This window comes from Rosa chinensis, chromosome 2, assembly GCF_002994745.2.
Source record: "Rosa chinensis cultivar Old Blush chromosome 2, RchiOBHm-V2, whole genome shotgun sequence".
Taxonomy (NCBI): domain Eukaryota; kingdom Viridiplantae; phylum Streptophyta; class Magnoliopsida; order Rosales; family Rosaceae; genus Rosa; species Rosa chinensis.
In genome coordinates this window covers 38,253,896-38,279,446 of record NC_037089.1, presented here as the reverse complement: position 1 = coordinate 38,279,446, position 25,551 = coordinate 38,253,896, and the positions used below count along the sequence as shown (strand labels likewise).

Genomic DNA, 25,551 nt, shown 5'->3' with positions numbered 1-25,551 from the left:
TCTACCTCGACCCCTAGCTCTGCCTCCTCGAGGGTCCATCACCTAAGGAGTATGACAACATGTGGTTAATACATGTATAACTCTCAAACACAAGTATAAGTCAACGCTATGACTCGATCAACCACAATACTAAGTCAGAGGATGCAATTCCATCCCCTACGTCAATTTTGAGTTAAAACTAAAGGTCATCATTCCTTAAAAGTCTTTAACTCATAGAAGCTACATCTAGCTCCTACACTTCATCCCCTAAGCCGACACTACCCTGACGACTCACATCCTACCGTTCACTACATACCCAATGACTATATCAATACCGAAGAGTATCTGATGGGGATCCGCTGCAGACGGGCCATCACTCGAGGAGTATTGATTGTGTCACCAAATATGTACCTTACGCTCTGATGCCAATCTGTCACGCCCCTGATTTTTACAACAATAAAAATCGATATATATATATATATATATATAATCCCATAATTATACATGCGTGAATGTTCAGTCATCAATACAAATACCTGGAACATCTTTCCTTTTAAACAAGTACTTACTGAGGAACTGAACCATCCAAGATAACATACACTCGCTCCACAGAATTATATATTACACAAATTTATGAATTAAATTGTCATCACAAAATAAAACGTAAATGCTCCTCAGAGCTTACTGCATAGCGGAAGTCATATACTGGCAAAGCCAACAAAATTTGCTTCCTACCCGTCCTATTGCCAACAAGCTACCTCAGCTTCAGCCACGATTTTCCTGACCTGCAGGATTAGCCCCTACACCGTTTGAATGGTGCACCGGGGTTGCCAAACAACAAACCTGGTAAGCTTTTGCAAGCTCGTATGAGTAACTCATGAACATCAATCAACAACTCACATCAATCTACTTAAGGAAACATGCAGCCATGAATCCTTCTAACATTCTATATCCTTTCCACAGAAAGGACAACATGAGTCACCGCTGTGACCATGCCCTATTTGCTAACTTAACCATCAAGTAGCAATTCAAGTCTCATCTAGACAATTAAAGAAGAATACCATCGGAACTCTCCTTTAAGCTGCATACCTATGAGTCTCAAGCAATCTCGACCGTTACTCCCATAAGCTATCATGGCAGATAAACTAGAACTCTATTGAAATTGTAATCACTCGTCCTACCAAGGACGTGATTACCTATTTCCTGCCTTGATCACCATCTGTGATCTGTCACCATCTGTGACATATGATTTCAGACTCCGTCTGGTCATGAAATCAACATCAAGGTCGCCATCTGCAACCTGTCACCATCTGTGACATATGATCTTTAGACCCCATCTGGTCTCAGCTAAACCATTGATCACCATCTGTCACCATCTGTGACTCATGATCTTCAGACCCCATCTGGTCATGAAATCAAACATCAAGGTTACCGTCTGCAACCTGTTACTATCTATAATCTATCACCATCTTTCTATCTAAACAAGTATTAACTAGAAACACAACAAGAACACACTTAAATAGAAAAACTTTACAAGGAGATTACAATTAAACGAAAACTAAGTAAAATAACAAGATAACTTAAGAGGGAGAGAATGAGAAATCACTGGGTCAATAGTGAACTAAAGCTGCTAGTCCAAATATTTAATTACTATTTTCGTTTTAAATGAAAAGAAAAAATTTAATTAGTTTATTGTCACTGATGATCACACGGTCGCCAGGTGACCAAGAATTTTTTGGTTGCCTATCATTGTATTTAATTTCAAGGGTTGAGACTAAAAGACTTAAAATTCATTTTTTTACTCTTAAGTGACCACAAGCTTCTTGGTCACTGGTGATCATGTGAATATGCTCTTTCATTCACATGGTCACCAGTGACCAAGAAGCTTGTGGTCACTTAAGAGTAAAAAAATGAATTTTAAGTCTTTTAGTCTCAACCCTTGAAATTAAATACAATGATAGGCAACCAAAAAATTCTTGGTCACCTGGCGACCGTGTGATCATCAGTGACAATAAACTAATTAAATTTTTTCTTTTCATTTAAAACGAAAATACTAATTAAATATTTGGACTAGCAGCTTTAGTTCACTATTGACCCAGTGATTTCTCATTCTCTCCCTCTTAAGTTATCTTGTTATTTTACTTAGTTTTCGTTTAATTGTAATCTCCTTGTAAAGTTTTTCTATTTAAGTGTGTTCTTGTTGTGTTTCTAGTTAATACTTGTTTATTTCTAACTAATTTTTGTTTATCTAATCCCCTTCTAGTGTTTTTTGTTTTAGTGAGTTCTTGTTTTGTATCTGTTTTACTACTTGTTCTGTTAGTTTTTCTAACCTGAATTTTGGTAGTTTTTTTCGTATCGATTATTTTCCTTGTTGGCCTTCTCTTCGATTCCTCCAGAATGAGTATTTTGTGCTGAAATTGTCATGAATGTTCCCGTCATGGTTTTCTTTCTTAGGCTACCTTTCTTAGATCTTTACTCAATTTTGACGTCTTTTGTCTGCTAGATACTATGCTTTCAAAGGATGTAGCTAGATCCTTAGTCAACAAAATCCCACTTTGTAACTATTATTGCATCCCAGTTAATGGTTACCTAGTGGTTTGCTGTTGTTATGGAATAATTCAGTTTACAAAATTACTGTGTTAATGCCACATTATCGTTATATTCATTGCCATATGGTGCATGTTAGTTCTAGTAATTCTTGGGTTGTGACTTTTGTTTACATGTATCCTCAAAAGCATAAACAACAGGAACTTTGGCATGAATTAGGCAACTTGCATGTCCCTGCATGTAAGCCATGGATTCTCATGGGAGATTTCAATTGCATTTTGAATCTTTCAGAAAAGTGTGGTGGTATTCTTACCACTAACAAATACATGATTTAATTTAGAGATAAGCCTTAGTCTCTATTCCTTTTATTGAAAATGTTTTTTCTTGGTCTAACAAACAGCATTTGGATCAACGAATATATGAAAGATTAGACAGGGTGTTAGCTAATAGTGAGGCTTTGTCTTTGTTTCCTTTTATGAGCTTCAATAATTTACCAATAACTTGATCGGATCACAGTCCAATCTTACTTGCCTTTAATCCTCCTACTCATAGCAAATGTAAATCTTTTTTACTAGAGGCTATGTGGCTTCTTCATCCTGATTTTGCAAAAATTCTTAATACTACTTGGTTGACTAATCCTATTAGGAATGTGGTAGAAAGTTTTCTTTCAAAGGTGAATGCTTTCCAGGCCTTAGCCAAGAACTGGAACTATTCGGTGTTTGGTAATCTCTTTCAACAAATGAAGAATTTACATCCTGAAATTCAGTATGTTCAAGGTCAAATCAAGAATACTCATTTAGAAGCTTTGCTCGCTAAAGAGCATCAACTTCTGTTACAACTTGAGGACTTATTTAAGGAAGAAGAGTTATTTTGGGCACAAAGGACCAAAACAAAATGGCTTCAATTAGGAGATAAAAATAACAAATTCTTCCAAATGCAGACAACTATTAAGATGAAGAGAAATCAAATTTTACACATCAAAGATAACATTGATGATTGGACAAATGATCAAGATCATATTGCTTCTGTTCTTATTAGTGCTTTTAAAAAATGTTTTACTACTTCTGTTAATCCTACTAAAGAAGCCTTGGCATATTTTATTTCCTTCATTGATCCTTGTATTTCATAACAAGATAACATTAATCTAATCGCTCCTGTTTTGATGGAGGATGTTTATCAAGCTGTTCATAGTATTGGTCCCTTGAAAGCACCTGGACCAGATGGTTTACATGCAGTTTTTTTATCAATCCTATTAGAATCAGGTAAGAGATCCTTTATACAATTTGGTTTTTGATTTTTTCAACCATAATATTGATCTCTCTTTGGTTTCCAGAACTCACATAGTTCTTATTCCAAAGATAGAAAATCCCGAAACAATTAATCATTATCGACGTATTAGCTTGTGCAATGTAGCCTACAAGGTGCTTACAAAAATAATGATTGCAAGATTAAGACCGTTACTGGAAAAGTGTGTTTCTCATAATCAACGGGCGCTTGCTCCAGGTAAGTCGATTCATGATAATATTCTTATTGCTCATGAGTTTTTTTCATCTTTCAATAGGAAGAAAGATAAGGTAGGATGTATGGCTATTAAGTTGGACTTAGAAAAAGCTTATGATTTTCTAAATTGGGATTACTTGTTAGCTTGTTTAAAGGCTTTTGGTTTTCATGATAAATGGATTCGTTTAATCCAATCCTACTTAAATACAGTCTCCTGCTCTATTCTACTTAATGGATGTCCTCAAGGAAGCTTTAAACCAAATAGGGGTATTAGGCAAGGAGACCCTCTATCTCCTTATTTATTTATTCTTGCTATAGAGCCTTTGATCCGATCTCTTAATTATCTCACTACTAACTCCAAAAATCAGGTGGGAATTCTAACTTCTTCTCATGGTTTTAAAGTTTGTAATCTTATGTTTGCAGATGATTGTATTATTTTTGCTAAGGCTGCTCACTCAGCTGCTAAGAACATTAAACCTCTTCTCAAAAGCTAGGATAGCAAATAAACTATCATAAATCTATCATTTACTTTTATAGCAATATTTCTGCATCTATTAAAAGAGATATTTCTAATTGTCTTGGAATTAATCATAAGTCGTCTATTGGTAAGTTTTTGGAAGTTCAAAATATTGTGTGCTGGAAAGATCCTCTTAATATGAATGATCAGTAGGACAATTGCTAGCTGTGTGATGATCCTCGAAATCTATGTGATGATCAGTAGGACGATGACTATCTGTGTGATGACCGGTGGAATCTGTGTGATGACCAGTGGAGTCTGTGCGATAATCAGTGTGACGACTGCTCGGTAGAGGAGCTGAATTGTTATTAAGTTAACAATAATCGAGAAGACTGCTGTGATGGCCGGGGCTACCTACAGACGTCAGAGTGTGGGATTACGATGATTACTATGATTTGATTTGCTTGACTTAGTGTGACCTCCTGAACTAAATTATATGCAGGGGTTACCATGAATTGTTTTGCTTGTTTTGTAATGTGATTGCTTTGTTTCTTCTTGATTGTATTGATTTATCTTAAGAGCCATGGTGGTGACGAATTGTACTCTGTGGTGAAGATAGGAAGGTGATTCATTGATTTTCACCTTTGATGTCATGTTGATGACAAAAGCTCCTAGGGGGGAAGGAATAAGTGTGATTTGGAATTCGCCGTAGTGCGTTAGAATGGCGTCAAACATTGCTTGATGAAGTCTTGTTTGATTGAATTTGTGTAATAGGACGCTAGTTAAGAATCTGAGCATGAGGCTTTAGGCACCAGTTGACTTACGTAGGCACAATATGGAAGGTTATGGAATTGATGGCTGTAGGTGTGAGATATGTGCATATCGTGTTTAGGTTGAGGTGACTTAAGAATGTATTTATGCTTTGTGATTTTGAGTTTACTCATACGGGCTTGCAAAAGCTTACCGGGTTTGTTGTGTGGCAACCCGGTGTACCATTCAAACGGTGTAGGGGTTAATCCTGCAGGTCAGGGTAACCGTGGCAGAAGCGATGGCGGCATCCTTGCAGTTTTACTGTAGGAAGCCATTTTTGTGACTTTACCTTTGATAAAGACTTCCATTGTGTAGTTAGCTCTGAGGAGCATTTACGTTTATTTTGTTGTTGGCAATTTAATTTGTAAGATTTTGTAATATATGACTCTACATAGCTCGTCAATATTGACATAATGGGTTCAGGGCATCAATATATATTTAGTTTAAGGGAAAAATATTTCCAGGTTTTTGTTATTGATGGCTGAACGATTACGCATGTATAATTATGGGATTATATATCGATTTTTATTTTTGTTAAAAATCAGGGGCATGACAAGGCTACTGTCCTTTCAACGCTGGTATTGGGTGGAAGACACAATGGAGTTTTTGTGTAAATTCAGGTATGATAAGTTGTTTGGGAGGTGTGGAGTGTATTGATTGATCACCCAAGTTGGTTTGCCTTGCTCGGGGCCAGCATTGAACAAAGAGAATGATGCTGCAGAGCACACAGTATTAGGGCCATCGACGGTGGAGCAGGGTAGTGCCATGCAGGTCGGGATTGGAAGCTTGAATACGGGGTCAGGTTCTGAAGGTTGCAGTCAAGCAGCTGCGTTCACTCCTAGGGTTTCTTTCAATGGGCATAGTTTGATCTTCAAGACTCAACTCCCTAGGATGATCTCGGAACAACTCTTGTGCAATCCTGCATATTTGGTGCAAAAACCACGTCATAAGGTAAGCATTAGAGAGATTGATGAGTCTGAATGTATGGTAGAATCAATTACAGGCAAGCGTCGCTCTAGGGTTGAGGCTGAGCTCACCATCTCTCCAAAGAAACTCAAATTGAGTTTGGCAGTGGGTAAAAAAACTCTAGAGCCTGCTGATATGGGGCTGGTCTCACTGTCACAGACTGATCAAGGCATGGTGAAGAAGAAGAGAGGGAGGCCGGTGGGAAGCAAAAATAAACTCCCATCTGGTACCGCGGGAAAGATGAAGGACTTGAAGGTAGATGGTACTGGAAAGCGGAAGTCTGCTAAGAAGTGTATGTTGACCAACTTGAATGGTGCAGATGCTACTCCGAGCTCTAATCCTAAAGGAAAGGAGCTAGTTGTGGCATAAATCTTCATGGACTAGGGTTTCAAGCCTATGTGAGTTGGGAGAGCTTCTATAAGTTTTCTAAGACGTTTCTAGTTATTTGCTTGTACCACAATTGCGAGATTGGCAGGTAGGGACTAGTTGAATGATTCATTTCCTTAGAAAACGAGGTAATCATTTCTTGTATAGGCTTGCATAAAGCGAGCACTTTTAGAACTTAATTGTTTGCATATTCTTAGATAGGTTGTACCGGTTGTTACTTGCCGGGGTCTTATTTGAGGGTTTGTAGACTTTGACCTTTTCATGGCTATTGATTCTAATGATATCAATTTCTATTAAAAAATAATAATCACATACGAAAAGGATTCTTAAGCAGCAAGACAACTACATACACCTCCACTCCCGGCAGCCCAACGTCAACAAATTTGTTAGCAAGAGCACTCTGGTCTAGTCTCTAGTCTCTAGTCTCTACACTCTCAATCAAAGAAAACCATAACAAAGTATAGGTAACAAGATCTAAAGTTGAAAAGGGAATCAGATTTTATAAATTGTACATGGCACTCGTACATTGAGTGATTCCAAGAGAAAAATACTGTAAATCAAGATGGGACAGAACAATGAACATACGTAGAAGATATAATTATTTTGATTCATGAATATCTGTAAAATAAATCACATTATTCTTTCATAACTTCCAGAAAATCTATTGTGTGAGTAGGAGGGAGAGAGAATTTGAGCAATTACTTATCATGTACTCTCTCGCAAGAACAACCAAAGCCTGGAAACAAAGGTAGGAAATACAATAACCACTTAAAAAATATGTATGTAGAAATAAATAAATAAAAACTGCACTTTGAAAATGAACAATGGTAGGCATTCCTTTGGCACCCACGTAACAGGGAAAAAAGAAATGAACAATGGTGCCCTCAGTCGAAAATCTAGATGCCTGGGGACTCCACGAATTCAAACACATGGATCAAACGGACACCAATTAAAACACAAGGATTTTCAATTCTTATCTTCAGCTGAACTATTTCAATACTTTCAAATCTGGATAGCCTAACACTGAAAATTACTCCCACACTGACGTCGGAGGCATGAGAAATTTTTTAAGTTAAAATTCAGTGTTCTATTGTTTTCATGATGATCGAGTCTAAGATCAATCTCAAGACTCAAGGTTAAAGGTACATGGACAGATAGAGAGAAGAGAAAGGCACTTGTTTTCGAGATCAACTGAAAACCCCAATTTATGGAAAGTAACATGATCAATAGAGAAGAAGTTCCCACAGAATAAATCTCGAAAGACACATTTTCTGTCATGCACAACTAATTTAAATCACTCCCTTCATCCTAATACCATTGTTCTTTTACAGTTCCGCATTTATCTCAATTCTCAAACAGACAGCTACGGGAAACTGAAGTAACATTAAGTCTATCAAAATGATTAAAAGGAAAAAAAAAAAAAAGACAGTCCACAGTTTGGACATTGAGTATTCCAAAAATATGTGGTTTATGTGAAGCTTGCAACGGTAAAAATTAGCCAAATCATACAGGCATATAATTAAGCCTTTAAGGCAATATCTGGCACACAGAACTCACAGTTTCTAGTTTCTCCCATGAAATAGATGATCATAAGATACATAACTGCGCAATCATATTTTTCATGAATTTTACATAATATTATCAACTAAAAATGATGTGTACAAATCACATGGATGACTGAAATTGCACAACAACCAAGATTTAAGCAATTGCATATGATCATTTATAAATGGATAGAATGTACAGATCACCCACCTGGCTTAAACAGATATGCAAAATCAGGCACAAAGCCAGAGAACTCAAAATTCAGTCTACATCCACAAATGATGTACAATCAATATCTTGAAAGGTAATGCTCCCCATGTATAGATCATGTATGTGATCAGGACAAAGAGGGAAGCATTTCAGATGGAGGCTCTCATTAATTGCACCCATCCCCGGCACCCATTTCTTATCATCCACGGGGGTCAGATTCAATCGACTTTGCAATAATCGTACCCGATAAACAATAGTATCAGTTCTGTCACAGAAATGAGCAACACAAGAATATGGAGGCTCATCAGAAGCTAATCTAATCAGAGCCAAAGAAAATGCCCCATCCACAGGTATTGGATCAGAAAGATTTTTATCTCCCATCATCTTTACCTCTCTTTCTGTGGGAAAGTATACTTCTTGATTTCCATTTATATCAAAGACTTTCAAATCTTTAGTATAATGTTTCATGGCTTCACTTTTGGTAGATTCATGCTTTTCAGCAAGAGTCAAGATGCAGGAGAACCTCAAGTGATAAGTTACAATAGTTTTGACCATCTTGAAGTTATGGCAGCAGCAGTAAAAATCAAGCAATCTTCTCCCTACACCTGCATACCACTTGATGATATCAGCATCTTCAAGAGCAGTTAGTAAAGTGATTGGCCTGGGACGACCCATATGATTTGTAAACCCAATTAACTTGACCATCTTCCTCAAAACTTCTATAGGCGCATCAGCTTTCACACAGAGCTTTGTCAAATCCTCAACTGTTCTCTTGGCATATTTCTGCTCCGCTTCTTCTGTTACCCTCCTTTCTTCTTCCTCTCTTGCTTTTCTATCTCTGACTGGGTTCAAATGCTTGTCTACTTGCTCTTGGAACTTATCATAAGCATCTACAAGCTCTTCGGGCAATTGTTGTCTAATATGTCTTAAAGACAGAAAATTACCTGCTGATAGCTTTCGATACCAATCCCAACGCTCATCCAATGACTCAAGGAACTCTTGCACCACTTCATCAGCCCAGGTTCTAAAGATTTCTCTGACTTGATTCTCAATTTGATACTCAGATTTCAATCCATCACTGCTCTTCAACTTTTTAAAAACATGGCTCATTATTTTCATTCCCAATTTTTTTCTGTTCCTCTCTCTAGCATTTTTCAATTCTATAGCTCTGACTTCCTTCTGTCTAAGGTACTTTTTTCGTGCTCTAATAGCTTTTTCAGACATAGGGGGGTGCAACACCGAAGGTGGAACTGCCTGTAATTCCATGCCCATGAAATCAATCTTCTCAGACACTGCACTATGAATAGATGTTTTAATCTTATCCACCATCAATTCCAAACTCCCTTCTAAGTACTTGACAACCCAGTTCTTCAAATCCATAGTCAACATTTTGGACCCAGACGTCATCACTAATATCTCATCCAAGTACCTAACCGCATATATCTTGACAGGCTTATAGAAAACACCATCCTCTGAAACAAGCTCATTCGACTCGAATTTGGGATGCTCCTGATTCTTCTTCAGACGCATCTCTTGAATTTCTTTGTCGAAACCATTAAAGTAAATGTTCATTAAAATCGAACTCAACCCACTCTCCTGAGGAAACCCTCTTCCAAAGCAACAACTACCCAATTCAATTCTCACCGCGCCACATTCAAACAATGTCTTGATGATATTAGTCAAAACCTCATCCTCTATTTTCTCGTGCATAAACAAGCATAGCTTATTTACATGTCGTTGTTCAAACTTACCCCCATTAAAGCTAACGCTAAACCACCAACTGGGATTTGCAACAGAGTTCTTAAGGTACCTAATGGCCGTGTGCCTCCCCATATTAACACGACCGCCGTAAGAAAACGTCACAAAGCGTTCATCATAAACAACCCCCAATACAATCCTAATAGCTTCAATCAAAACTTTGAGTTTCAAACTGGGTAAGACCAGAGACTCACCTCCGTTTCTTGGGGCCGCCATTGTGACACTAGAAGCTGCCACATCGAACCGATTCTCGCAGAGCTCGCGACCCATTTCGTGAATTGAGAACCGCTTCGAGACCGAGTCGGGAAGGGAGAGGCGGAGGCCATTCTGGGTTTGAGGGGTGGTGAGGTTTTGGCAGGCGGTGAGGAGAACAGCGGGTAAAGCGATGACGTTTTGGAGGAGGTTGGTGAATTTGCCGCGAGCGTAGCGGCTGAGAACCAAGGATTTGAGTTGGGATTCTGAAAGAGGCTGTGTCGAGTTGGAGTTTGGATTTGGTGTACGAGTTGAGAGGAGTTTGCAAAGTGTGGGTTTTTGGTGAAATGGAATGGCTATTGTTCTTCTGAGGTTTATGAGCATCGAAGCCGCTTCCAACTGAGCATTATGTAAAACCCTCTGTTTTGCTACAACTAAAAGAAGATCTTGCATCCCAAAGGGTGGTCCAAAAGACACATTGTGCTTTTAATTATTTATTTTAATTATTTTATCTTTTTAAGGTCTTTAAATAAATAAATAAATGAGAACTCTCTGTTATAAAGTAGAGAGAATATGAAGAGAGAATAGTAGGGAGGAAGTAGAAGTATTCTTATTCAGTCTCATTAACCTCCTTTAAATAGAGGTAGGGTTTACATCAAAGTACACAACTAATGAGTATTTACGTGGACAGCCATATAGATAATAATATTTACAACACTCCTCCTTGGATGTCCACTAATGAATGATGGTATTGGACGCGCTTATTGTTGCCTCGTTAAAAACCTTGCAATGTAACAAAAACCCAGTGGGACAAAAATAACCCTAGTCGAAGGACAAAAAGAGCACAACGCGCATATGTCATAGGTAGCATACTTCCGGATGCTCCCCCTGATTGTTGCAAGACTTAATTATGTATGCGATAAGCTACATGTACCATGTATAGTAGTTTGATGTGTCTATCACTGAAGTGAGAACATGTGTGTTTTGCATATAGGGGCTCATCATAAATTTTCATACCTGCAAAATTAAAGCAATACTAACAAAGCTAGACAATATAAAGAAATTGATACATTTAACTTTGTATAGTTTAAAATATTGAAAAATCATCATGGCATACCTAGCCATACACATCAATATCTTTGTGTATTAATATGTCTTATATAAGCTCTTCAAGAGCTCTAAATAATTCATAACTTTGCGAAAGTTAGAATATGTTGCAACATTGTAATCATAATTCGAATTCAATAGTAGTCTCGTCATAGTACTCATTAAGGCAATTTAGAGCTCGTTGACTAGAACGAAATGAGTACATATGAGCTAGCTTTAGACTCTTTGATTCCATGAGTGAGCTTCAGGCTCTTTCAACCTTTCGTGGACTTGCATTTGAATCATTCATGTATTTGAATCCCTTGAGGATTTGATAAGAAATACACTTATTATGACACTCATAATATACGATGACAAAGTGCCATAAATCTCTCGTCAATATAACAGCTATATGTAACACTGTACTTATAGAAAATTGTCATTCATATAAGGGAAGATATTCATAATCTCATGTCTCTATAAATAGACATTGTGTCATAGTGATTTATCTTCACTTTTGATAAATACATTTTTGTACCATGTAGGGTTAAAGGTCCAAGTATTCCATCACGTTTCAAATATTCAATTTCATTGGAATTGCCTCTTTCCAATTTGGCCAATAATATACTTTGTCGACATTCATGGTGAAACGTGGTATAGCATTCATACAGCCCTTAAAGATTTTGGTAGCTACCAAATATAAATTATCATCGATGATTAACAATCATAGATCCCACACATTCTTATATGCATGCATTATCTATAACAAGCTTATTGATATTGGGTACCCATGCCACTTCTGGGGCATACATTGTCGTTTCTAGGACAATTATCTCTCATAGATGAATTATGTAGCAAATGTGGATCTTTTTACTTATAATCTCATATAGAGCATTATAGGGCTTATATAATTTTTCATGTTTTGGGAGTTTAAAACTTTAGACCTGGTGGATACAATTCACACAAATTCACGCCGTTATTCAAATGACAGTAGTCTTTCCTCCCCCTAACGGCGGGAAGACTGTCTTATTATGACCATGCTCAAAATATGCATTCAAAAATCTATCACTTTCTTTGGAGTGAAGGTGTTCATCGGCTGGTGGTGAACCCAAACCAAGTTTTAGGTCAAAAACGTTTTGTCCATTAGCATCAACCATATTGATTTATTATTGTATCACTAAGACATCATTTCATAATGGCGTACTTACACCCCTTATATGTGTAGCCATATTAGGAGTTGTGATATTGTTTAATGACATTCTCTTCAGAAGAACCATGTCAATTGGATACACTTGCATCCCACAAATCAAATGGAGTCTACATTGTTTGTATTAATACGGTCGGTCTCAAGGACTTTAACCCAAGAAGATGCCTTTGCATTTAGCATATAATTTTGTCACTTTCTTTTATCAATTCACTAGTTTTGATATTTCTCAAAGTCAAAATGAGACGGTGGATAAATATCTCACACCAATTCATATCGTTCTTCAGGAACAATATTTCTCCCCCTCATTGCAGGAGGATTGTCTCATTAAAGTGACAACTCGCAAATATGTAAATAAACAATTTGCTTGTGAGTAAGATTAGCAATCATCAAACTTGTAAGTGATTCCATGCAACATGGTAGACAAAAGATGAAGTAACCGGTCATGCCAAAATAGTGTATTTGGTTCAAGGAACTTCAAGTTCATGACATCATATGCCTTAATTTACTGCAGAAAATTCGATACAGTATATATCTGATGGCATAAAGTCTTCTCCAACCATATAGTAAGCAATTAATGCAACAATATTTCAAATTCGGTAACATGATGGTAGCTCATTTGGAGCCATAGATCAAGATCTACAACTCTTGATATGGTTGTTACCTTAGCTTCAGTAAAAATTAATTGTGAAATACTGATAATTGGAATTGACCAACTTCATTTTGAACTACTGGGCAAAATGATATACTCGAAAATTTCGAGTTAAAGACTACAATCCATAATAAAAGAGTAACTTTATCACGTGGAGAACCTCAAGTTCACTGTCACGTATATATTTGTGTAGTCATAAAGAGGAGGGACTTCAAGCCCTCATATAATTGGAGATCCAAGAAACTTCAGGTTTCAATTTATAACAACCTCTTAAGGAACATCAGGTTCCTAGATAATCGGATTAAGAAACATTTAGTTTCAATGGGGACTTAGAGGTTACAATAAATCTGAGGAATAACACAATAGTGCTTGCAACTTTGCTTATTGCAAGCAAAAGACATCAGGGATGTGTGATAATCTCAATGTTCTTATTAGTCAATGCAATTTAATTTGACTAGTGACATTTTGAAAATTGCTTGATAAACATCCACCATATAGTGCATCACAGGTCACACATGCCCAATTTTTAAGTTCCTCACATATGTGGATGTTAGGGCAGTATTTACATTGTCTCCTGATTTCTCTCTTGCCATGATCCACTTCAAGTTGCATTTCATGGTATAGCCATGTCAATCGGCTTTCTTACTATGTTGGAGGCACAAAATGCAACGAGACAATATATGTGTGCTCTTCTGGAGTCATCAATCAGATATGTAAGATCTGAGATGATTGTTGTATTAACCTCATAAGCATAAGCCTTAATAATGTTTTCTGGACACCATGGATAAAATTGCATTGCCTGAAAGTGACTCAAAACATAAGTTTGAAGATTACACAAATCAATTGGTAAGAATTGAACAGTAGATCTCATAGGATATACATGAAGCTTCTAGTCCGTGTTATACAGGTAAAACATGACGTTTAATTATTGTATTGTTGTTTGATGTAGATTAACATCAAATGCATTTTGAACTTCTGGCCAAAATAATATACTCGAAATATCGAGTTTAAACTTTATGACCATAACATATGAGTGAAGGACTTTAGATGGTCATCTAGTTAGTTTGATCATTGAGGAACTTCAAGTCCTCATGTAATTAAGGATCAAGGAACTACAGGTTCTGATCTCTTTTAATTACAAAATCCACGATCACAAATTTGGGGTATACTCATCATTCGTCATAGACCAACGGTTAAATATCTGCTTACTTTTAAATTGGTGTCAAAATAATCCCCTCAAAGCTTCAGGTTTGAGGTTGACCCAGATTAAAACTTTTCGATAAATTGTCCATATATCCACTCGAAACTTAAGGCTCGAGTCTGCACAATTAGAACTTCAGGTTCTAAGGTGGAATGCTTTAAGCATACATAAAGAAGAATGTATCAATCGAAATATGAAAATTACTCGAAACGTCTAGTTCGAGTTGACATAAAGTCAAATAAACTATGAATGAATTATATGTGTAATCGAAGCTTCAAGTTCGAATATTTTTTCAATGAACTGCAAGTTCTAAGATTTCGTAATTTGAACTTCGGGTTCAAATAAATTTGGTGCTCGAAACTTCAGGCTCGAGGTAACTAAAGTGAATCTTCAAGTTCACTTTTAACTAATTTATATTTTATACTCAAAGCTTCGGGTTTAAGTTTTACTTTTAGAACTTCAAGTTCTGGTATGAAATTTTGAACTTCTGGTTCAAAAATATTACATTCGAAATTCATATGTTCGAGGTATAGGACTGCTGGTCCGTATGAGTAACAAAAAAATTTTAAAAGATAAGTACTGTAACGAAAGTACATAACAAAATAGAAAAATTGCAAGGAAGAAAAATAAATAGATAAACTATGCAATAAAATTAACATTGGAAACTTCTGGTTCCATTAATGAAGAAATTACACAGAACTTCTAGTCTGCTTAACTTCACAAAATGATAATCTTTTTTCTCTCCTCTAATCACACAAGAACATAATTTTATCTTGTGGAGAACGTGGCTTCTAGTTTTAGCCAACTGTTCAAAATTGAACTTCAAAATTCATATTGTATTGCAGAGGTGGGAACCCCAATACCCAAACATTTTAAGGAACTTCTGGCCCTCTTATAATTATTGGGGATCAAAAATATGTGAGTTCATATACTCGATTATATAACTTTGAGGATCTTCTGGCCCTCGTAATTGTATAAATTTCTGAAGAGCTTCATGTCACAATTTTCCAATTTACATTTCATGATATTAGAGGAACTTCAGGTCCCCATATGATCAGGGATCAAGCAACATGCGATTTGGATCATTGTATAATTCTGTGAAACTTTTGACCCTCGTGAAGCTTTGAGAATGTTACAATTGATTTTGAATATGTAACTCTTGAGGAACTTCAGGCCCTCTGTAATCGAATCAAGAGACTTCAGGTCTCGATCTATTTTGATTACAAAATTCACAAGTAGATATAGGTGTGAGTTCACCATATAAATTTTTCAAATTGAATGAAAGAAGAAGGTGAATCAAATGGTCAAAATAGATAAATACGTACCTGAAATTCTTTCAATTGAAAGACTGGATTTTTGGAAATTCTTATAGCCAACAAGATTATCTATAATCAGTAGTGATATCCAGAGGACTAACAGTGCTATAAAGCCAATATATTGAGTAATACAAGATAATTTGCTACAAATCAAATCTGAAACCAGGACCACCATCAATCTTTAACAAATTGATGAAGTCTAATCAATATAGGTCTCTTAACCGTACTGATCCAAAAAAATTTACAACACCAAATAAAAGGCCATCAAAGAGGACTGCCTGTTTATTCATATAATTAGATAAGGAAGAAAACCCAAAGTAGCAGACATCTAATTGTGCATAGTTACAAAAGTAAAGTAAGCATGCAAAATGCATAAACGTAAAGCATGAAGTTTGCCATTTATGGTCTTCTGCATGTATGCATACAACCAACTTGCAAGAAAAACCAAAAAGTTAATAAACATGTATCGCAAACTGTGGTGAATTGAATTGAATTGATAAAATTAGCAAAGTTTAAAAGAGTATGCGATAACTAAAATTGATATATAAGAGAAAACTCATAGATCGTGAGTCAAGGTAAAAACACAACCAAGTTGCACCAAAAATTTAGGATCATCATGGAGTTTTTTTTTTAAAAAAAAAAAAATTATAGAGCAAAGCGTGCTGATAACGTGTTATAAAGTAGAGAGAATAGTAGGGAGGAAATAGAAGTATTCTCATTCAGTCTCATTAGCCTCCTTTAAATAGAGGTAGGGTTTACATCAAAGTACACAACTAATGAGTATTTACGTGGACAACCATATAGATAATAATATTTACAACACTCTCCACAATGTTTCGCTCACTTTTAGTTTTGGTATATTAAGTTTTGCAAATATCATTTTAGTACACTATGTTTTCTTCTCGACCCTACGTTCATACATGTATCTCATGTTGGGTGGCATATTTTCAAGGATATTCTTGTCTTTCCCATGTTCCTCTTCTCCAAAATCCCTTCTTCTTTTTTTTGTTCTTCATCCGTTGCTGATCCACAATTAAGCCAAGGAAGAAAAAGAAGAAGATAAAGAAGATATGATTCTCTCTTACTCCATGTTCGATCTCTAAGTATTATTATTCACATGAAGCGCCACTACGCCGATCTCACTGATGCCTCATTGCCCGCTGCTAGCTCGATACAATCGCCCCCGACGAGGTCTACAACCTCGCCACCCAGTCACACATTGCCATTTCTTTCAAGATCCATGATTACACTGCTGACATCGTCGCCACTAAAGCGCTCTACCTCTTTGAAGCCATCAGAAACCATGTCGACGCCACTGGAAGGACCAATGTTAAGTACTACCAAGCAGGGTCATTTGAGATGTTTTGGGCCACCTTCCACCGCAGTCCAAGACAACATTGTTGTAGATACCACCTATATTACATACCGTCAAGCATAAACAACGACCATGTAGGTGGTCTTCGTGACATGACTAGCCCTGCCCATGGCATGCATCCGGTAGACCGAGACTTGAGCTACGTTGTCATGGTGGAGGTCGAGCGATATCTCACCGGGAGGCCACCATCCCATGCCTTCTAAAAGTCTTCAAGAGAAGCAAATATGTGTATTATGTCCCACATTGGAAATGTAAACTAAAAGGAGACTTCCTTTAGCTATAAAAGGAAATCCTCCCCTTCTTAGAAGAGGATGGGATCCATGATCCCCACACTTGTATTATTACAAAAGGTTACTTGGCCTCACTCATAGTGAAAGCTCTAAGTGAATGTAGCTTTGCCTCTTAGGCAAGGTGAACCACTATACACCCGGTGTCATCTCTCTCTCTCTCCATCATTGTGATGACCTGGATTTCTGTTATTTAATTTTGGTATTAATAATAGACCAGTTGTACAAATAATTGTTATTGTGCTTTATTCGTAAGTTGTATGTGAAATGGAATGGTTTTCGTACATATAATTATTCAAATTTCACAGTTTAGGGGGTTGTGTGATGTTTGACTTTTTATACGTTGGGATTCTCAGAAAACTTCCTTCACGAAAGTTGTAGAGCGTGTCGATACGAGTTCGTGGACATGTGATTCGCTTCAATCGGAGTTCGTATGAGAAAGTTATGACTATCGGAAGAAGTTTTTCGTTTTAGTATAAATAGAGAAAATCAGAAAATGAATTCATAATTCCACTTTCCATTTTCGGAAAGCCATTTTCTCTCTCTTTTCTCTCTCAGTCGCCTCCTTCAGAAACGAAACTTTCCATCTGACCCGACCCGAACCCAGCGACCAGACCTGACTTTTTCCAGCTGTTTCCGGCGATCTCTGGCCGTGAAACTTGGGCAGCTGATTCGTCTCCTCCGTCTGGCGATATCCACTGTGTACGGCGCAGCAAGGCGGCACAGTTGGTGTTTTCGGACTCGATCGGAAAACGTAGCTCCGGTGATGACACGGCTTCAAGTTTCCTTCTTTGACTTCGTGCGAGCCTTCTGGATCGATCTATGGTGTTTGTTTGGATCAATTTACGTGAAAATCGGTTCAACTCGGATTGAGCAAAAATCCAAAGCTTGTGAGGTAGTTTTCGACCCTTTATGCTTGTTTTCTGACTTCGAGCCAGTTATGAAAATTCACAAGCATGCATAGATGAACAGCTTTGATGTTGGGAGTTTTGTGAAATATTGAGTTTTGGCCGCCGGCGGTGCACCACCGCCTATGGCTCGTTCTGGTGGCTTTCCGGCCATGTAGGAACTGTTTTTGGTATTATATATGTTCTACTCGTTGATACGAGCGTTTTTATATATAATATGTAAATTTTGGAGTTCGTATGGATTTGTTATAATTTTTACGGTTTCATACAGGTCGATTTATTCGATCCGTGAGGATTCGAGCTTCTGATCTACTTGTGGGTTGGTCATATCGATCGTGGAAGTATTCGGAGGTCTCGGATGTGGCTTTGCCTCGATTGGCGCCACTTTTGGGATTTTAGTTCAAAACGGGGGTTTCGAACTTAAATCAAATGTGAATTGTTATTAAGTTGAAACCGTATGTAATTAGGTACTTTACGAAGTATCTTGGACAGTTATTTTGTGGATTGGCTGCTTTGTTCTATATTGAAGACGCAGCGGGAGTTTCGAGGTGAGTAATCTCACAAGGTTCATTTACGAACGGAGTTACCATTATTGTTTTGGCGTTATTTATTTAACTGCAAACTATAGTTGGTATTAGTAGGTATTCCTAAGCGAATGACTATGTGTGTGTGTGTGTGTGTGTGTGTGTGTGTGTGTGTGTGTGTGTAATCTGGTGGATAATGTGTGATGAATAATATGCATGATGGTGTTCATATTATTGTTGATTGTGACTTTTTAGGAAACAATATTGTGGAAAAAAGATGTTTTCTATTGTTTGAAAAGTATTAAGCTTGATGTTACATTTTTGAGTCAAACGTAACTCATTTTAGATGTATTGGTCTTTATACCAAGGGTCACAGATGGTGAGCAGGGATTATGAAAGCCGAAACTAGATGTTTATAACGTTTCTAGGTCGGGTGTGACCTACTTAATGTTTGACTTTAAGACCAGACAGGGTCTAAAGATCAAACGTCACAGATGGTGACCTTGATGGTTGATTTTATGACCAGACGGGGTTTGAAGATCATATGTCACAGATGGTGACAGGTCGCAGATGGTGACCTTAACGTTGATTCTAAGACCAGACGGGATCTGAAAATCACATGTCACAGATGCTGACAGTTCGCAGATGGTGACCAAGGCAGGAAATTGGTAATCACGTTCGTGGCCGGACAAGTGCTTATGATTTCAGTAGAGCTATAGTCTGTCTGCCATTATAGCTTATTGGGGTAACGGTCGAGGTTGCTGGAGACTCATAAGTATGTAGTTTAAAGGAGAGTTCCGAGAGTATTCTTCTTTTATTGTCTAGAAGTGACTTGAATTGCTTCTTGATTGTTAAGTTAGCAAATAAAACATTGTCACAGCAATGATTTATGTTGTCCTTTCGATGGAAAGGTTATGGAGTGTTAGAAGGAATCATGGTTTCATGGTTTCCTTAAGCTGATTTATGTGAGTTGTTGATTGATGTTCATGAGTCACTCATACAAGTTGTGTGGAAAATCGGTGCATTAATCAATGGTGTAGGGGTTAATCCTACAGGTTGGGGTAATCGTGGCTGAGCTGATGTAGCTTGTTGGCAGCTGAACAGGTAGGAAGAAAATTTTTTTGGCTTTGTCATTGTTATGACTTCCGCTATGTAGTAAGTTCTGAGGAGCATTTACGTTTTATTTTGTGATGACAATTTAATTTATAAGTTATGTAATATGTGACTCTGTGGAGCGGGTCAATATTTGAAATTGTGGGTTCAGAGCATCAATATGTACTTGGTGTAAAGGATTGATGTTTCCAAGTATTTTGTATTGATGACTGAACGATCACGCATGTATAATTATGGGTTGTATATTGATTTTATTGTGTTAAAAATCAAGGGCGTAACAATCATGCTTCTTACTTTGTTCCTGTATTCTCACCTAGAAACAATCGTTTCATTCCCGATCCCCTTACGCAGCCTCGAAGGCCTGTATATGTGTGTGTGTGTGTGTGTGTGTGCAGGCCGGATCAGAAGCAGAAGTCCGTACGTATGTAAATGTGCGAACATCTCTTCTCACACATATCACACTTGAGTTGCAATTTCCAAAATCTCTAATCCTATATGGATGTATATATACAAAAACAAGTGGATATATATATATATAGAGGGCTTCCACTAAGGGATCCTTTTTTTTGGTCTTTTATAGAGATAGGCATTAGACCAATTTTTAGATCATATTCTCACATCTTAACCGTTCAGTTTTTAGGTCCTAATATATAGATCATTTCTGCAAATTTTCAACCAAATTGGTGATCGTTAAGGCATCTAAAACTGCAATTTACAAGAACAGACCGAATCTGTCAAACCAGAACCATTCGTGTATAATGGTAAATTGCAGTTTTGGATGCCTTAACGATCATCAAATTGGCTGAAAATTTGCATAAGTGATCTATACATTAGGACCTAAAAATTGAACGGTTAAGATGTGAAAATATGATCGAAAAGTTTGTATAATGCCTATCCCTATAAAATATCAAAAAAAGGGATCCCTCACTATATATATATATTCTATCTAGAGCGAGACCTCACTCTGAAATTAAAGTGCAAGTTTGGAGTTTAAGGTCACTTGTTGGTCGCATAGATCATCTCTGCAAAATTTCAGCCAAATTGATGATATTTAAGGTATCTAACTCACTTAAACCAATGGAAGAACTAAATCTGTCCATCCTGAACCGTACTAGCTTTAAGATAGTTATCAATGCCTTAACGACCATCAATTTGGCTGAAATTTTGCAGAGATGATATATTAGTACCTAAAAATTGAACGGTCGAGATGTGGATATAAGACCGAAAAGTGACCCTAAACTCCAACCTCACACGTTAATTTCAGAGTGAGGCCTCACTCTGGATAGGATTTGTGTGTGTGTGTGTGTGTGTATATAGGTCTGTTATGTTAAGGAGGTCCTTGACTTAGCTTAAGGAACAGATTTCTATATTTTGACAACTTTTCGATCACATATTCACATCTTAATCGTTCAGTTTTTATATATATATTAGTAGATCATTTCTGCAAATTTTCAGCAAAATTGATGATCGTTAAGGCATCCAAAACTACAATTTACACGAACGGTTCAGGTTGGACAGATTTGGTTCGTTCGTGTAAAGTGCAGTTTTAGATGCCTTAACGATCATCAATTTAATTGAAAATTTACAGAGATGATCTACTCATATATACCTAAAAACCGAACAGTTAAGATATGAATATGTGATCAAAAAGCGATCAAAATATAGAAATCCGTTCCTTAAGCTAAATTAAGAACCTCCTTAGCAGAGCAAGATTATATATATATATATATATATAATTTGTAAGAATTCTTATAAATACAGATGTCACACTTGAGTTGCACTCCAAAATCTCTAATCCTATATGGCCCGTCACTCCAATAGTCCAATGTTTGTTTGTGCAATTTACAAAAATAGAGATTTTTGCGTGGGGCAACCGCATGGCCACGTGGTGGGGCGGAGCAATCACTGCCCAGCAGAGAGTGTTTTGGGTATTGCACTTTAAACAGATGCAGTTTCAGAAAAGAGAGAAAATTTTCTTTCTTCTAATTGATTAGTCCAAAAACCAAACCCCCCACCTAAGAATTTCTTTTACAAAATTAGTGGTTTTGTTTGGGTGTATGGGTCTAATTAATGCAAATTTTCCATTGTACACACTGCACACATTGGTGATTGGGACGAGAACCGCAATCACTCTGATGACATTTATTTGACTTTTCTGTACTGTTTTTCCACTAAACCATCAGTGATAACAAAATAGTCCAGCCAAGATTTTTGTGTCTGATAGCGAAAGGCAGACCATGAAGTTTCCTGGAAGTCGGAAGCCTTAGACAAAGTCCCCATATAGGACAACTACCATGGGCAACTCTATAAGCCATCTTCATATCATACTAGCACTTTAACATATATATATATATATATATATATATATATATATATATATTCTTGAGCTCAGTATACTTTTATACAAGAAATTTATAAGTTAATTGACATTTTCAAACGAGGAACAAACCAAAACCAAGAAAGGGATTGTTGTGACTCTTCATCGCCGTCAGTAAACATGTACCTATCACCCGACAAATCCACACTCCACGCCAAACCGCCCCCTATTATTCTCCGACTTGATTTTCCATGAAATTTATTCCACTTATATTTTATTTATTTAGTTATCTAGAATAATTAACACAACAAAAACGTTAGTAAAGGCAATTTTGTTAGGCTACTCTATTGTTCATTGTTTTTAAGCTCTTGCGTCATGCATATAAAGGTAGGGAATACATACAGGAAAATAATTACACGTTTACCTACTTGAAATGAAAAATAATCATGAATCGGAAATAACTGAAATAGGAGAAGAAATGAATCGGTATTGATTCCGGATGAGTTGATTCATAAACTCATCTTCCCCATTCGTAATCAAATTCCTGAGTATTCAAGAATCGATTCCTTATAAAGATGTGATACCTACACTCATTCATATTCCTTCATGTGTTAGTAAACACAAGAATACTTTTATCCAGAATCATTCCAATTCTTTTATGTGTTAGTAAATATAGGAATAATTTTACCCCGTAATCATTCTCTCTCATTCCAAGTAAGTAAATGTGCTCTAAGTCATTAACTGTCCACCGGTTACTTTTGACTTTTTGTTTTTTATGAAGATCACCATCTTGTCATACCTAGTGAAATTATACATAATGGCCAGCTCTCGTCTGAGCCTGCAAACCTAATCCAATCGGCCGCTAGCCATCTGAAACACTGTCATTGGCTTTAAGCCCCAAATTCAACTTGTTCCGCCTCCGAACACACACTAGAAACCACACTAGATACAAAGTATTTCAAAGAATTCAGACGTTATTTCTGAAGTAAAAGTATTGACTTCTACATTTAAGGGCATTCAGTTAAGGATGTACCAATTCAGCTCACCAGTATGATGTTGAGAAAATTTGATTCCATGCCGAGGCTTCACATTTTCTAAATTCTGAAATATCCATACAATCTCGCATGACTTGGTTCAATGTTTCCGGTTGAGGTCCAATCACTTAATTTTATTATATCTCCCCCCGCCCCACGAAAATGGAAAACAGAAAGAAAAGAAAAAAAAAACATCACATTCCACCAGAAAGAAAGACAAAGAAAAAAACATCAGGTACAGAATATTCACAATCTATTAAGTTCGGCTATTAAGTTCCATTCTATCTATTATCTTCGGCTATTAAGTTCCATTCTATAATATATTTTAAACCATTAGAGCACTATTATTGCCGGTGAACATCAATCTGTCGCTTATTTAAAATAACCGATTCCGTAAACATCGCAGAAAATTATATAACCACCAAGTACTGAACAATGAACTGACGAATCGAAGCCATCAGATTCTCTGATAATTTCCTCCATTTTATACGGTGAAAAACCAAACATCCATTATCCCATTAAAAAAAAAACAAAAAAAATTCAGAGACTTCGTTCCAGAGAGATCAAACGTGATATGGAGGGATCTAAGATCATCTCTGCAGCTCCATCATAAGAGCAAAGTCCTCAAAGCAGACGAACCCATCCCCGTTCTTATCGACCTCGGCTATCATGCGCCGGCAGTCCTCTAACGTGCACCGGTCGTCCCCTATCGCCGTGAACACGCTGAACAGCTCCTCCGCCGATATTTTGCCGTCGTGATCCGCGTCGAACACCTCAAAAGCCTCCCGCAGCTCCGAGTCGGCCGCCGGTTCGCAAGCCGGTCCGAACCGGTGCAACAAGGCCTCCAGGGGTATGCAGCCGTCGCCGTCCCGGTCCACCTCGCTCAACATCATCGCCACCTCTTCGTGGCTCGGCGGCTCCGCCCCCAGGCGCTTCAGCAGAGCCTCCAGCTCTTTTCTCGACACCACTCCGTCGTTGTCTCTGTCGATCAGCTTAAACGCCTGGGCCATGTCGAGATGAGTGTCGGCAGAGAAATCCGACCAGTCCCCGGATATTTCCGGCAGAACGCTCGTGGGAGTCACCATGCCGCCGGGTCCGGGCTTGTGGTCGGACGGCAGGGGATCCGAGGAGGAAGACGACGCCGTTCCGGAGCCAAAGGACGGTGGGTCGGAGCGGGAAACAGCGGAGCGGTCCTTCATGGAGCGGAAGAGGCGTTTGGGGCTGAGGCTGTTGATTTTCATGAGCTTCATGGCTGAAGATGAAGATGAAGATGATGAGAAGAAGCGGAAGGGGCAGGCAGGTTGGTGATGAGAAAGAGAAAGAGAGAAGAAGAAGAAGAAGGGGGGAGAATGGGAGTGGGGAGGAGAGAGGAAGGGGAGAGGGGTTAAATGGTGGGAGTGAAGGGAGTGCCATGGCAGCTTCCTCGAAGTTTCGTTGCGAACCTTTTCATGCGGCTTATTTATATCCTTATTCCGCAAATTAAGACTTTGATATCTCTCAATTAATGTTTTTTAAAACGAATATTTCGCTTAATTAACTTCTAATTTTTATTCCAATTCCATTAATTCCTCAAACAAACAAACAAAAACATTGTATAATACAACGTCGTTGTCACACAAAAAAAAAATAATAATAATAATAATACAAGGTAGGACCTCCGTTTGGAGCTTGTTGGGGTTCAGTTTTTAGTTTCCTTCTTAGTTAGGAACTTGGGGCTCGCTGTTTCCCAATTTATTGTGTAAAAGTAGATGTTCTTTTGTACTCACCTTCCCGTTTATTTTCAGAGGGGAACAGATTCTATCGTGTGTTTGGTTAGGACTTGGGCTCAATTACTCCAAATACGTGGCACTTTTAGAGAGATCTAACTTTTTATTTTTATTTTTTAAAGAAAACAAATCACTCCCTTTTCATAGTCGAGACATGCGATAATTTTTTGTACTAGAGTTTTTTACAAAGAACTTCACAAAGTCTCATTCAACTTGACATTACTATTTCGAGCATGGTTTTCTCTCAACCGGCGACATCGAACCTTTGTTTTAGGTTTTGTCCGTTGAGCTTTACACATTACGACAGAGGTTTCCTATAGTGTGTTGTCGGTCAATGATGTTTATATCGATGGTTAGAGGCATCCAACAACAATCTAAGACAAGAACGAGGTCATTTTTGACATTATGGAACACAAG

General features: G+C 37.5%; 2 protein-coding genes across 2 annotated transcripts; both read right to left on the bottom strand.

Annotated features, from left to right (window-relative positions):
• Positions 1-8,346: 8,346 nt before the first annotated feature.
• On the bottom strand, positions 8,347-10,791 carry LOC112184480 (nuclear intron maturase 3, mitochondrial). The gene has a single exon (XM_024322741.1). It carries the CDS (start codon positions 10,733-10,735, stop codon positions 8,453-8,455), a length of 2,283 nt encoding a protein of 760 aa, XP_024178509.1. The 5' UTR covers positions 10,736-10,791; the 3' UTR covers positions 8,347-8,452.
• Positions 10,792-23,712: 12,921 nt separating this feature from the next.
• LOC112187185 (probable calcium-binding protein CML36) lies at positions 23,713-24,749 on the bottom strand. Its single transcript, XM_024325868.2, has one exon. The coding sequence runs from the start codon at positions 24,616-24,618 to the stop codon at positions 23,959-23,961; it is 660 nt and encodes a 219-aa protein (XP_024181636.1). The 5' UTR covers positions 24,619-24,749; the 3' UTR covers positions 23,713-23,958.
• Between the last annotated feature and the right edge of the window lie 802 nt (positions 24,750-25,551).

Excerpts from the sequence above, each read along its gene's own strand:
- LOC112187185 (XM_024325868.2), bottom strand. The coding sequence starts at position 24,618 with ATGAAGCTCATGAAAATCAACAGCCTCAGCCCCAAACGCCTCTTCCGC.
- LOC112184480 (XM_024322741.1), bottom strand. The coding sequence starts at position 10,735 with ATGCTCATAAACCTCAGAAGAACAATAGCCATTCCATTTCACCAAAAA.